Source organism: Rutidosis leptorrhynchoides, chromosome 3 (genome assembly GCF_046630445.1).
Source record: "Rutidosis leptorrhynchoides isolate AG116_Rl617_1_P2 chromosome 3, CSIRO_AGI_Rlap_v1, whole genome shotgun sequence".
Taxonomy (NCBI): Eukaryota; Viridiplantae; Streptophyta; class Magnoliopsida; order Asterales; family Asteraceae; genus Rutidosis; species Rutidosis leptorrhynchoides.
In genome coordinates, this window is record NC_092335.1 from 610,857,274 (window position 1) to 610,872,347 (window position 15,074).

Genomic DNA, 15,074 nt, shown 5'->3' on the forward strand with positions numbered 1-15,074 from the left:
TCAGTAATACGACGTTGATTGGCAAATGGTGGTAGAGATTTAAAACCTAAACCAATTCTTTGTGGGTTAAGGTCATATCTAGTACTTATGGGGCTTCGGTTGGGCTCTCATGTGATGACTCTTTTCAAAATAAATCATGTAGATCAATTTGGTCGGGAAAATATAAATACGGGGATAATCACTGAATAAACCAGTCTTGCTTTTAGAAACCCTTTTGTGAAAGAAATAGGTGATGGAGTATCTACTTCATTTTGGAACGAGGAATGGATTGGAAATGACAAACTTAAAATCAAGTTCAAATTTCATGGGATGGTGCAAGATGTGAAGGTAAATGGGCGTGGACGAGGGAACCAAATGGGCGTGCAAGAGGTGAACTACAAAGACTGAATGAATTGATCTCAAGTGTGAAGTGTAACCCGCAAGCAAGAGACAATTGGAAACGGAAGGCGGGTGGGGGAGAGCAATTCACAACAAAAGAACTTACAAATTTGATCAATTCGAGGGTATTAATTGCAAATAACTCATTAAACGAGACCTTAGGTAATAAGTTGGTGCCGGAAAAAATTGAAGTATTTGTACGGAGAGCAAGAAAAAAGCGTCTTCCGGTGTTGGTGGAACTTGACAAAAGAGGAGGTATTGACCTACATTCGGTTAGATACCCATTGTGCGACGAGGACATCAAGACGGTTGATCACTCTCTTATTTTGTATAAATACGCTCTCGAAATATGGTGCAAGATATTTGAATGGTGGGGTCGAGGAGGCATACCATATGTTAACGTTGAGGCTCTTTTTCTATACTTGGGCCAAGCCACTTCGTTTGTGGGTAAACTTCTATGGCAAGCGGTAATTTGGTCGTGTAGTTACATCATATGGAAAAATCAAAACCAAAAGGTGTTTACTAATAAAAGTTAGAATGTTCCGATGGCCTTGAACGAGATACAACTTAAAACATTCGAGTGGGTCGTGAAAAGATGTAAATTGAAGAAGATGGATTGGCATACGTGGCTACATACTCCCAAGTTTGTATTACATGACGAGAGTGCTTACTATGGTGCAAACTTAACATCAAAAGTACCATTTCTATACATCTATTTCATCCTTTCATCATCAGAGAGAGAATGAGATGAGAGAGAAAGCGAGGTGAGAGAACTCAAAATTTTCAATCGGGCACGAAAGAGGTAAGGGATCGATTTAATGGAAGACTACAGGATCGTTTGAGAAGCTTATTCGGAATTCAATTGACTTCATTCATGTTTTTTAATTTCCCTGAAAGCTGGAATGTTTCTGAGCTGTGGAGAGTATTCAAACCATTTGGTGATGTTCACGATATCTATATGGCTGGGAAAAGACTTAAGGGGGGACATCGATTTGCTTTCGTTACATTTGCTCATGTCACTGATGCAGATCTTCTGCTATCTTCATTGAGCAAAATCAATTTTGATACAGGTTTTCCCATCAAGATTTTTAAGGCTCATGAAAGGAAAGATGACTGAAAGGATCCGTTCATATTCATTATAAACGATTCACAATAGTTGATTACATCGCGAGGTATTTGACCTCTATATGATACATTTTACAAACATTGCATTCGCTTTTAAAAGACAAACTTTTTGAGATTCAACATTACAAATTATGCTTATCGTGACGGATACATATAAAGGTTAAGTTTAAATTTGGTCGGAAATTTCCGGGTCGTCATAGTACCTACTCGTTAAAGAAATTTCGTCCCGAAATTTGATCGAGGTCGTCATGGTTAACAATAAGAATGTTATTATGACGAATATAAGTTGATTCATAGGGTTTTATCATGATTGAGAAATATGGATAAAATAATTCGATTACTCGAAACGTATGAGTGAAGCTATCGTAAAAGAGTGAAATGAGAAAATAGGGATTCGTCTTATATTTTGACGTCATCACGGTTGATCTCCGGATTAAAGAAAATCTTTGTAATCTATATAGGATTTGATTCTTCGGTGATTAAGAAAATTATGATCCTCTTCGATTTAATGCGATGATTCATCTCGATTTTTCTGTCGGATATTTCACTATAAACCCACCTCCTTCGTTTCCTTTTAATTCACACCTTCTATTCTTTCTCCCTCAATTCTTACTTTAAAATTATTTGTCAATATGCTTCATCCAGTGCTGATTCTCGATATACTCATCACTTTCGTATATGTCGTTCTTCTTTTTCATCTACCTCCAGAAGAATCTATTTCCTTCTACTATACTCTTGGTTTTATAGTGTTTTTAGTTCTTCCGTGTCTTTATATTGCTATATGCATCGATATATACGGTTTATAGTTTCTGAGTTGTTGTTGGGTTTTATATCTTCCCTTATTTTTTCGATGTCCCTACTTCTGTCTTCTATAATCATTGTCATCCCCAATTAATGTTCTCTATTATTTGCTGCGATTTATACCCCAATTTCTATTTCGGAGTTTTGTCCTTTCGTTTCTTCTTCTTGCAATTAAGCACCATTTGTAATGGTCCAGAATTCGCATATATGAATTTCAGAATGAACATTGTTAATATTCTAAGAAGGAAATTGTAATGGCACGATCTTGACTTGTCAAATTACTAGAATACCTTGAAAAATGGCGAATCATCAAAAAATATTTTCTTAATATTTTAGAGACTAAAGAGAATACAAGAGTCGTGTAACATAGCACATGATGACGTTATGATCTGTGAATCATCACGTTCCATTTAGAAACTCAGCATGACTTACTGTAATATAATCACGTTGATCAAGTGTCATTATATTATACTAGTTCATGCTTCAGTTCCCAACACTACTTCAAAAATATTCCTATTTTAAATTCGAAAGTTTCAGAATTTAGAAACTAAAATAGTTTCTTTTATGATGTAATACAGATAGCACGAAGAGGTAAATGATTTCAGATAAGAATAATTATGGAAATATCTTCAGAAATATGGAGGATATTTATAATGAAAGATACGATGATATCTTAAAATTTCTAATATCAGTGGATGATGAAGAATATTGTCCGTAAGGGTTTAGAGTCAGGAGCAAGGTATTCGATAATGACTTCAGCAGACGCAGAATCATTTGGATTCTTTGAAGGTAGATTTCGTCCTTGTGATTTATCCACAGCCTTCTTCATGGTTTGCTCAATCCGTATTTTTTTTTTCAGTACCAAATCTTCTCTTTTTCTAAGCTTTGCCAACACACTACTCTTTATCATCAAACTTTTTACTGTTAAGGTCGTTTATAGTTTTTGCTGCTTCATCAGTATTTCGAGAACTAGTTCGCAGTTTAGGGTGTTTTTCAAAAACTTCACATTCAAAGTATATAAGTCCAGAAGATAGACACATATAATTGTTGGCGTAGACATGCTGCGAGATTTTAAAATACTGATTGCTAATTTCCGATGATTCGTATGGCAATTCTCGTTACAAGATGCAGATGAGTAAATGATGGGGTTTTGATAAATATAAAGATTTTTCGAAAAGTCAAAGATCAATGAAGTTGTTAATAAGTTTACTGCTAATGTGGCGAGATATGAAAGGTTCCCCGATAATAATGATGAAGGGGTAATCATTATAATAAGGCTTATTCGATTGAACAATTGAAGTTAGTTTGCTGGAGCTGTGACAAAACCGTCTATTTTTAGAAGGGACTGAAAAGTTATTTTAGCTAGTAAATGCCAAAAGGTCTGACATGGATACATGTTAAATTATGACTTTGGTTTCAAGAGTTTTTCAGGTACGTAACTGTGGATAACATGTGGTTGGATCATCATCTCGATTATTCATTATTTGAAGTGTCTTCAGGTATTTCGAAGGGCTTGAACACAGATTATAATCGTTAATATACATACGATGTTCTAACACAGTTTTGAAGTTAAAGTATAGCTTTGAAAGATGTAAGAATCTAAGAGTGATGATACAAGTTATAACTTGAATTGAATTCGGCGATTTCAAAATTAGAATATGTAATTAGATTTTTGAATGAGTATGGTTGTTTTGATTTCTATAAAAGAATGTATATTCTTGTAAAAGTAGGGAGTATAATGGATGATTTGCTGAATCAGATTCGAAGAATATAACATATTAATTGTGAATTTATATATCTCTCGGGTATTACCTACCCGTTAAAAAAAATGTCACAATTAATATTTTGTACAAAAGAATTTTATTACAGTCTTTATGGAAATATATGTGTATATTTCTTCAGATGTAATATAGATTTAATGAGTTAATATTAAATTAAACTCACTTGATTTATGGTTAAGGCTAGGATAGATAATTTCTAAACTTTAGAAATTACATAATCGTCGTAGAATGTTTTCCCAATGAAGTTATGAATCAATACTTCATCGTTGTGGTATTCCTTAGTATCTACAGGGCGTATGACGTCGATGCTCATGGGACAGATTGTGAAGTTGAGGTTTACGATGTGGTTGTTGTTGGTGGTGGTAATGGTACTGTTGGTGTTGCTGATGGTGGTACTATTTATGCTGCTGGTGCTGCTGCTGGTGTTTGTAACCTTTGCACCATATTCTCCAAAGCCACTACCCGAGCGCGAAGCTCGTTGACTTCTTCTATTACACCGGGGTGATTGTCGGTTTGGACGAGCGGATAAATAAAATCTAGAATTTGGTGTAGTATGTAATCGTGACGAGATACTCTAGAAATAAGAGAGAAAATGGTGTTTCGGATAGGTTCGCCAGTAAGTGCTTCAGGTTCTTCGCCAAGAGGGCAATGTGGTGGATGGAAGGGATCACCTTCTTCTTGTCTCCAATGATTAAGGAGGCTACGAACCCATCCCCAATTCATCCAGAATAGATGATGACTAATTGGTTGATCCATTCCGGTCACACTGCTTTCGGAACTTGAGTGGGATTCCATTTCGGAATCCGAGGGACTTGAACTAATGACGAATTCCATTTCGTACGATTGAATAAAGAATTTTTCGATATGAAATGATTTTTCGGCTATCGGGTGGTATTCTAATTATATAGAGCAAAAGGTTTCGTAGATTACGGAGGAATTTACGGAATATGTCAGGCAAAGTTTACAGTAACAGATACGCTAAGATATGAATTAGCAGATACGCTAAGATATAAATTTTGTCTATACACTATTCATGCAATCAATGCAATAAGATGTGTCTAGACTAAGAATAATAAGCAGGTAATTTTCGACAAAAATGATGAGCAAAAATTTTGACATGCAGACACAGTCGAAGTCCAGACTCACTAATGCATCCTAACGACCATCAGTTAGACACACTAATGCAGACCTGGTTCGCTAAGACCACCGCTCTGATACCAACTGAAAGGACCCGTTCATATTCATTATAAACGATTCACAATAGTTGATTACATCGCGAGGTATTTGACCTCTATATGATACATTTTACAAACATTGCATTCGCTTTTAAAAGACAAACTTTTTGAGATTCAACATTACAAATTATGCTTATCGTGTCGGATACATATAAAGGTTAAGTTTAAATTTGGTCGGAAATTTCCGGGTCGTCACAATGACACTGACTTAAGGGAGAAGATCAATAGAAAGCATGAATTCAAGGCTCATAAGAGTTTTAACTTCAGGGACCACAGGCCATTCAACCATGTGGTAGATAATCGCAGTTTCGACCTTAGGGAAAAATTGAAGAAAACTCCAGATTTGCGAGATACTTTGAATAGAAAACATGGGGTGAAGTTCACCGAGTCGAAGAAAACATCCTAAACGGTTTACATCAACGACTCAATATGAATCCCTCATCTTGCTAGAAGATCAATTATTGGTTCGGTGAAGGCTTGGAAAATTATCAAACAGATTGTTGGGCTCAGTAGGGCAGAAGGCATGAACAATTGTGATATTAAGTACCTTGGAGACACTTCGTGATGAATGTTATTATTTAGGCGGGAAAACGATTGACAAAAATAACATTCAAGATAATATTGTTCATGAAGAATATGAACGTTTTTTTTTCATGTTTTGTGAAGTAAAATTTAGCCCGATTTAGAGTTTAGGGTTTAGGGTTTAGGGTTTGGTGTTTTGGGTTTATTCCATAAACTCAAAACACCAAACCCTAAACCCTAAACCCTAAACTCTAAACCGTTCGTGTTAAAAACTCAATCTAAATCCTAAATCTAAACCCTAAATCTAAACCCTAAACCCTAAATTTCTAAACCCTAATATCTAAACCCTATAAACCCTAATATCTAAACCCTAATATCTAAACCCCAATAGCTAAAACCTCAAAATACGCTCGAAAAACACGATAATTGTTATATATTACTTCTTCGAGCGTTTTCCCGCCAAAATTAAAATATTTATCACAAAGTGTCTCTACTAAATGTTCATATTTTCATCTCATGTATAATGTTCGTGAACAAAGTTTTTTCAAAAAACGAAAAAAAAAAATTGCTTCCCCCCGCTTCCCCCCGATTGATTACTTCCCTCTTGATCCTACCCATATATATATATATATATATATATATATATATATATATATATATATATATATATATATATATATATATATATATATATATATATTATAATGTGATAAAAAAAAATAATAACTTAGTCATAAAACGTTTAAATTTAAAATAATATATTTTGATAAACAACGAGTCACTGATTTATAGAAGCAAATGACCACAAGGCTCAATTTTATAAGTTACATTTTTTATAAGATAATTTATTGATGAGTAAGTCAAATTATTAATAAGGGTACACGTCACGTAACGTAAAAGGCTAGTTTTCTAAACGTACGAAAGTGCGTTCGAAAAACCGAAAGTGGTACATGAGTTGAGTGACAACGTACGAGTCATTTGAACAAAAATTACATTTTTACTACGCACGTAAATATAATATAATATTTAATTAATTCTAAAGATTAAATATATTATATATTAAATAATATATAATATAAAACTATGTATCATATGAAACGAGTGTCGGCAGGGGAATATAATGGATCCCAGCTGGTACATGCTATCATGCGATCGCATGATTAAATACCACAAACCCCATGCGATCGCATGGGGTGTGGTTGGCCAACATATGCTTAAAGCTCGACGAGTTTTCAGTTTAGGAATTCATTTTTCATTCTTCTGTCTCTCGTACTCCCTCTCTATACACATATATATCATAATTAAAATTATTATTATTAAGATTAATATTATTATTAATCGTATTATTATTATTAGTAATATTATTATTAGTATTATTAGGAGCGATATTTTTAGTATTATACATAAAATACTACGACAAGGGGTACGCACGAGCTATTGCAACATGGGTTTTATGAGCGAGATAGGGCTAAGGAAATTATGGGTTATAGCTATGGAGGTGATGGGTATGGTTCATGGGTATGCTCGTGAGGTCAATCTAGTGTTTATCATCTCCGTTGCGTCTACGTACCTTTCCTGCAATATTGAATCTCAATATTGATACGTAAGCACTTATAATTTAATTTTTACATATTAATAGTGTATCCCTGACTAGTGCTCGAGTATATAGGATTATGTATGCTTGTACTTTTGATATTGACATTAGATAGATTATGTTGAATCCTGAGCTAGTTACATATGCGGTCGAGATAAGGTATAAGATATGCATGTCGTTGGAAAGCTAGCAAAAAATTGATAACTTTTCATTTAGAAATCGCGTGATTTCGATGAACGGATTAAAAGATATGGCCACTGAATTATGATTAACATTAATTGAAATTACTTTTGAATCTGCAATTGATACTTAAACAACTTGTTTATATGATTGATAAATTGGATTTTCAAATATTACTAATCGAGTAAATGAATTTCTATATAAAGCACGTCTTGTATTGTTGAACAATTGTCAAAGTTAACTGTCTTATCATGTTTTAAAGCTTTATAAACACTATAATATGATTTTACAAGTATTGGAAAGCTATGTGAAATAATAAAACATTTTCGATTGCCATGATAATTCAAATATAATATAGCTCCGGAAATAAACTATAAATTCGTTCAATTATCAAGACTTATATTATGTTAATAAACATGTATAGATTTAAAAATCATATTGGGTCAGGTTGACTTTTGATATGACTTTTGTTAACTTTCACATGTCGGTCTCGAGCATTAGGATTGTGATACACTATGACCCAACCTAGGTTATTAGACATGTATTGACCAACATATGTTCTATAGGTTGAGATCTACGGTTAATTTTGCATTCCGAATTTCGGTTACTTTTTGGTGAATGACCTTATGTGCTGCTAAGGTGAGTTTAATTTGCTCCCTTTTTAATTGCTTTTGCAATCTATATTTTTGGGCTGAGAATACATGCACTTTATTTTAAACGCAATGGATACAAGTACATACTAAATTCTACACCGAGTTTGAACCGAAAATCCCTTAGCTTTGGTAACTAGTAACTGCCGGTTATAAGAACTGGTGGACGCGAGTAGTTATATATAGATCCATAGGGCTTGATATCCCCGTCCGAGCTAGAGCACTAGCCTTTTAACGGACGTATGCTATTTGAGAAGCGTATACGTTGGTTTGCGTGTATTATTAAGATGATTATACAAAGGGTATAAATTATATATATGTTAAGTTTAGTTACCATGGTGCTCAATTTCGTAGAATATTTTGATAAACGTTTCTGGATGAAACAACTGAAAACTTGTGATTCACCTTTATATACAGATTATGCGCAACATTAAAACTATGAACTCACCAACCTTTGTGCTGACACTTTTAAGCATGTTTATTCTCAGGTTTCTAGAAGTCTTCCGCTGTTTGCTTATATGTGATACAAGCTATGTGCATGGAGTCATACATGCTTTATTCAAGAAAACTTTGCATTCACAAAATCATCATCGTGTATCTTATTTTGACTGCATTGTCAACGAATGTATTATGGTAAACTATTATTTATGGTGATTGTCTATATGTAGAAATCATCAAACGTCGAAAACCTTGGATTTAAATATTCATTTATTGTGTACCTTTTGAAAAGAATGCAATGTTTACAAAACGTATCATATAGAGGTCAAATACCTCGCAATGAAATCGCTGAATGACGTATTCGTCCAAAGGGATTTGGAGCGATCGTCACAATTTTCAACAATCGATTGATAGATATTCCAATGGGGGGAGAAACTTCACTCGGGTAAGCGATGATGGCGTTAAGTTCAGTAAACTTGACCGCTTTTTGGTTAATGAAAAATTCTATCACCTTTGGAGTGACCTCACGACGGTTGTATTGGATAGACACCTCTCGGACCACTGTCCAATCGTGCTTAAATATGAAGAGAGAAACTTTGGCCCGAAGCCCTTCAAAATTTTTGATACTTGGTTGGATGATGAAGAAGTCGATAAAATCATAGTGGACGCTTGGAACATCTCGGTTAAGGCGAGAGTCAGAAGGGATTGCACATTCCGTGATAAGTTGAAAAATGTCAAAAGCGCTTTGCGTACATGGAGTAAAAAATATAACTGTATAGATGGCGAAATTGAAACTCTTAAGGTGATTGTGAATAATTTAGAACTTAAAGACGAATTGTGAATTCTTAATGATAATGAGCAGGTACTTTGGAGAGATTCGAGGAAAAAATGGTTGGAAAAGGAACGACTTAAGACAAGCATGCTCAAACAAAAATCTCGAGTTAAATGTATTGTGGATGGTGATGAGAACTCGAAATATTTTCATAACATTATTCGAAGGAACAATAACAATAGGAATATTCGCGGTTTAATAATAAATGGGTTATGGAATGATGTGCCTTCGGATATTAAAGCTGCAATTTTCGATCACTACAAAAAAGTATTCGAAGAACCGAATTCCTTGAGACCAAGTATGGAGGATCTCAGCTACCCTTCACTGATAGCCGACAACAGTGCTAACCTTGAATTACCATTCGATGAAGCCGAAATTAAAGCTGCCATTTTCGATTGTGGGAGTACGAAGGCCCCGACCCCCGACGGTTTCAACATGCGATTCTTGAAAAAATATTGGGAGTTAATTAAGTCGGATCTTATTAGTGCCATACAGTGGTTATATAGTGGTTTTGGGAAACTGGGGAATTTTCGAAGGGGTGCAACGCGTCTTTTGTTACACTTATACCTAAGAAGTCGGATCCGCTTAACTTAGGATATTATCGTCCCATAAGCTTAATTGGTAGTTAGGGTAGTTACTATAAAGTAATTGCTAAGATCCTTTCGAATAGGTTAAGAAGGGTTATCCCGTCTCTTGTTGGTTCGGAACAAAGCACCTTTATTAAGGGTAGATTTATTTTGGACGGTGCTCTCGTTGTTAATGAGAGCATAAATTTCTTAAGGGCAAAAAAGATGAAAAGTATCTTGTTCAAGGTTGATTTCGAGAAAGCTTTTGACTGCTTAAATTGGGATTTTCTTTTGGACATCATGAAATGTATGGGTTCTGGATCAAAATGGAGGAATTGGATACTCTCTTGCTTTAAGTCCGCGACAATCTCTGTGTTGGTAAATGGCTCCCCTACAAGTGAATTCTCACTTGGGAGGGGAATAAGATAAGGGGACCCATTGTCGCCTTTTCTTTTCATTTTAGTGGGCGAAGGGCTAAATATTCTTTCTAAAGCGGCTACCGAGAACGGACTATTCGAGGGTGTAGAAATCGGGTATAATAAGATTCATCTTTCACACCTTCAATATGCGGACGATACAATTTTTCTTGGTAAATGGAGTCGTGCCAACGCGTATAGTCTTCAAAACCTACTTAAATGCTTTGAATTGGCGTCGGGGCTTAAGGTTAACTTTCACAAAAGTTGTCTTTACGGGATTGGTGTAGAAGTTGATGAAATTAATCATGTGGCGGGGAGACTGGGGTGTAAAGTTGCCTCTTTTCCCTTCACATACTTAGGGTTGCCAATTGGTGAGAAAATGTCGAAACAAAAAATTTGGAACCCCGTCATTGATAAAATCAAAACTCGGCTTTCGAAATGGAAAATGCGAACGTTGTCATCCGGTGGAAGAATTGTGCTAATCAAATCGATCCTAAATAGTCTTCCCTTGTATTACTTCTCTCTCTTTCGTGCGCCACAAAGTGTGTTAAAAATTCTTGAAAGTGTGAGGCGAGAGTTTTTTTGGGGCGGGTCGGATACGAGTCATAATATCTCGTGGGTTAAATGGGAAAATGTTGTTGCACCATTCGAGTTGGGGGGGGGGGGGGTTAAATATTGCGTTTTTAAAACATAAAGACTTAGCTTTTTTAGGAAAGTGGTGGTGGAGGTTCCTAACCGAAACCGATTCACTTTGGTGTAATATTATTCGTAGCATCTATGGCCCTTGCGGCGGCTTGGAGTTAGGGGTTGAAGCAATTCGATCCCTAAAACCATGTGTGTGGCGTGATATTCTTATGACATGTTTCGGAATCTCCGAATTGGACATCCCTTTTAGAGATTCTTTTTTCAAACGCGTGGGTGATGGATCCTCAACAAGCTTTTGGGACGAAAATTGGACCGGGAAAGGTAAACTGAGAGACGTTTTTTCCAGGCTACATAGATTGGAATTTTCCAAGCAGGTTCTGGTAAAAGATAGGATTATATGGGCTGACTCAGGCCCAAAGTTCGTCGGTGTTTGGGCCCGTGAACCATCTGGCCGAGCTACAGGTGATCTATCTGTGTTATCAAAAATTATGGAAGACTACTGCTTCGATCGAGACACAGCAGACAAATGGAGCTGGACGCTTTCAAGCAATGGGAATTTTTCGGTTAAACGTCTCAACTCAATTATCACTGATCAATTCTACACGGGTAATCACTCTTCTCCTGAAACTCTGCTCAATAACTTAGTTCCAAAGAAAATTGAATTATTTGTTTGGCGAGCAATCCGAAAAAGGTTACCTGTTAGAATTGAGCTTGATAAGCGAGGGGTAGACTTAAACACCGTTCGTTGCCCGTTGTGTGATGATGATCTAGAAACCGTGGAACACTCGTTCATTTTTTGTAGTAAAGTTATGGATATTTGGAATCGAATCTTCTCATGGTGGGGTTTCGGGCCGATGTCTAACCTTAGCATTAACGAAATCCTTCGTGGGAATGGTCCGACTCAAATGACATTACAAGGGAAAAAAACGTGGCAAGCGGTAGGATGGGTGTGTGCTTATCTAGTGTGGTCAAACCGGAACAATGTGGTCTTTCGTGGAAAAGGTTGGAATACGCCGGTGAAATACAAGTGAAGTTTTTCGAGTGGATAATTCATAGATCGAAAGGACGCAAATTAGATTGGTTAACTTGGTTGAACAACCCTAGCGTTTATCTAAATTTATTGTTTGTAGTTCGTGTTTGTAATATTCGGTTGCTTACTTCGCAACCAATCGTGTATCTCTTTTGATGTATTTTTGTGCCTTCCGGCCAAATATACTCATCTCTGTATATCTTTTCGTTGATATATAAAATCTTTATTTGCCTTTCAAAAAAAAATCTTAGCATCAAAAGTATACTGTATAGTGTAGGTTATAATTGTATTTAGCTACTGTGTAATGGTTAGGTTCTGTTAATCTAACAGGCTCCACTTGTGTTAGTGTTGGTAGTGCCCTTTCTATTAATGGAAGGCACTTTCTATGTATCTTGCGAGTAATTTAACTAACAAAATAAGTGCCTTTCAAAAAAAAAAAAAAAAAAAAAAAAATTCAATATGACAATTAATTTATTAAATACTTCATTTAATTTAGTTAAAAATATCTCATTAACTGATCGACAAATAGTCAATTCTTAAATATATATCTCTTAAATTCAACGGAAAAATTTAGGATGACAGTTTTTATGAAACAGATAAGTATCAAACTAGTCGGGTTGGGAAAATGTTGACACATTAACTCTTAGTAAATCTATGTACAAATATACATTATTAGTTTGTTACTTGTTTCTTGTAATATATGAATCAGATTAACGTACGTACAAGTCTTCTTCTTCTTTTTTTCTTTTTTTTTTTTTAAATGATATAGGATGAAAGGGTTTGACCATACATATATTATATACAAGTGCAATAACTCCATCACTCATGGAAGTGGCTGCCTTCAAGAATTAGATATCATAAAATTTGATTAAATGAACATGGAATGACTTTTTCATAACTCCATTGAAATCCACTTTATGATTTCATTACACTGCATAATATAGTCTCCGCTTACAGCTATCGTAGGCACATCTAATTCAAACTTAAATTCTTATATTTTAGATGAGAAATTTTATAATATAATCTTTTTTTCAGAATGACCAAAATATTTGATATCTATCTATGTTATCATATAAATCTCTAAAATGATAATGTCATAAATAAGTATTATTCAAGTTTAAAAATAAAGAAAAAATTTCTAAATCTCTTATGATCTATTATAGTATGATGACAGGTTTGTTAGTATTTCTATTTGTTTTGTCAACTTAACCCGACAGGCCTCTTCTGCTAGTGACTGTGCTTACTCAACATAGCGCGATATTATTACGTTCCCCCGAATAGATAACTAGGGTTAGGTTAGAACTTAACTGTCAACAACACCTGGTGCTCAACTGAGGATAACCTCTGAAGTATAGACACAATCCATTAGCGTAATCTGAGTGACATATTTGTCTTTCCTCAACGAGACCTCTGAGAGATCAAAGACTTACATGATTGGCTCCTCCGATCAGATCATCATTATCCTAACTACAGGTTTAATTACCGCATAATTACCTCTCGCTAGCCTAAATCTTGGTCAATATTCACTTGATCTATATACTCCGGATATCTCTCCAACCCCTTTACTTTTCCGCAATTAGGACCGTTAATTCTAAAAAACTACTATCTTTTATCCAGTCAGTTTAATTCAGAATTATTATACGTTTGAAATTCAATTCGTTATACCATTCAAAAACACGACTCTAGGTCAACTTATAATTTCTACCCTTGGAAAGTTAAAAGTGGATTTTGGCCCCACTCTTACAAATAAAAAAATCATCTGTCACTGCCTACTGAGACCCGTTCGGACGACCTCGTTATAGGACAAACGTAACCGTTCATTTTGGCGATATCAATGTCATAAAAGGAAAGTAATTTTACTCAAATTTTTATAACCTAACTGAAACATCAGGTGATCATTTATGACTTTTTTCTTTGACCATTTTAAAATATGCCACTAATGAGTTATGAGCTTGATAAGTCGTGCATATGGTAGAATCGGAACTTCTATTTTTTAGAACCGGAAATTTTATACTGATATTACTTGTTTTATACATTTTCGGTGAATATATTGATCCTAATTATACTTCATCTAATTACTTTCTTGAACTTACGATACTTATTTAGGTTAATATTGATTTAAGTTAGAAATGATCGAGAGAGATACGGAAAATAGAATTAAATTGTTAACTTCAAACTTGAATGTAGAGTTTGTTAAAACCTCTTGATGTGTTTGATATTAGATTTGTAGGTTTTAAGTGCTGAAGCAAGTGTGTTTGTGATTATGATAGTGTAAATGAGGTATAAAACCAAAACACGGAGATTTATAGTGGTTGGGGTGGATGCTAACTGATCCACCTTAACCAACTCCTCGATAAACCTTATCGAGAGTTAGCTTAACTAACTAATTCCCCAAACCCAGTGGGGATCCTATTACAATTCTTGTACCTCAATAGGCCACACCAATAATCTTTGTTATCCCTTTGAAAGATCTCTAAGACCAATTATAACCCTGCCTGTGACGTCACAGGCAGATTGTCCACTTTTTGGCCAAAAAGTGCAATCTGCCTGTGACGTGGCAGTGTCAGCATTTGACACTCAAATAATCCTGATGCCCCTCCAGTGTCAAATAGGTCCCACCAGTTTTATTTTTTCTTTTTTTATTTTATTATGAATACAAATTATATCACATATAATTAAAAACATATAAAAATTAACCATTACATAAAATTTAACCATTACATAAAATTTAACTATTACATAAATTTAACCATTCATGGTGCGGAATGTTGAATTAGTGCAATAATACGCTCGTCTTCCGAATCGGAATCGTAACTAAGTAAATACGATGCCATGAAATTATATAAATTGTATAATATAATTGAAAGAAATGAAAGAAAAA

At 34.9% G+C, this 15,074-nt stretch overlaps 1 protein-coding gene across 1 annotated transcript; it reads left to right on the forward strand.

Annotated features, from left to right (window-relative positions):
* Positions 1-9,836: 9,836 nt before the first annotated feature.
* Positions 9,837-12,194, forward strand: LOC139902251 (uncharacterized). The gene is made up of 3 exons (XM_071884895.1): positions 9,837-10,074; positions 10,566-10,889; positions 11,230-12,194. The coding sequence occupies exons 1-3, from the start codon at positions 9,837-9,839 to the stop codon at positions 12,192-12,194; spliced, it is 1,527 nt and encodes a 508-aa protein (XP_071740996.1).
* The last annotated feature ends 2,880 nt before the right edge of the window (positions 12,195-15,074 follow it).

Coding starts and splice junctions, on each gene's coding strand:
- LOC139902251 (XM_071884895.1), top strand. CDS start 9,837: ATGGAGGATCTCAGCTACCCTTCACTGATAGCCGACAACAGTGCTAAC. Junction 10,075..10,565: donor ACTGGGGAATTTTCGAAGGG/GTGCAACGCGTC, acceptor TTTTCATTTTAG/TGGGCGAAGGGCTAAATATT. Junction 10,890..11,229: donor ATACTTAGGGTTGCCAATTG/GTGAGAAAATGT, acceptor TAGCTTTTTTAG/GAAAGTGGTGGTGGAGGTTC.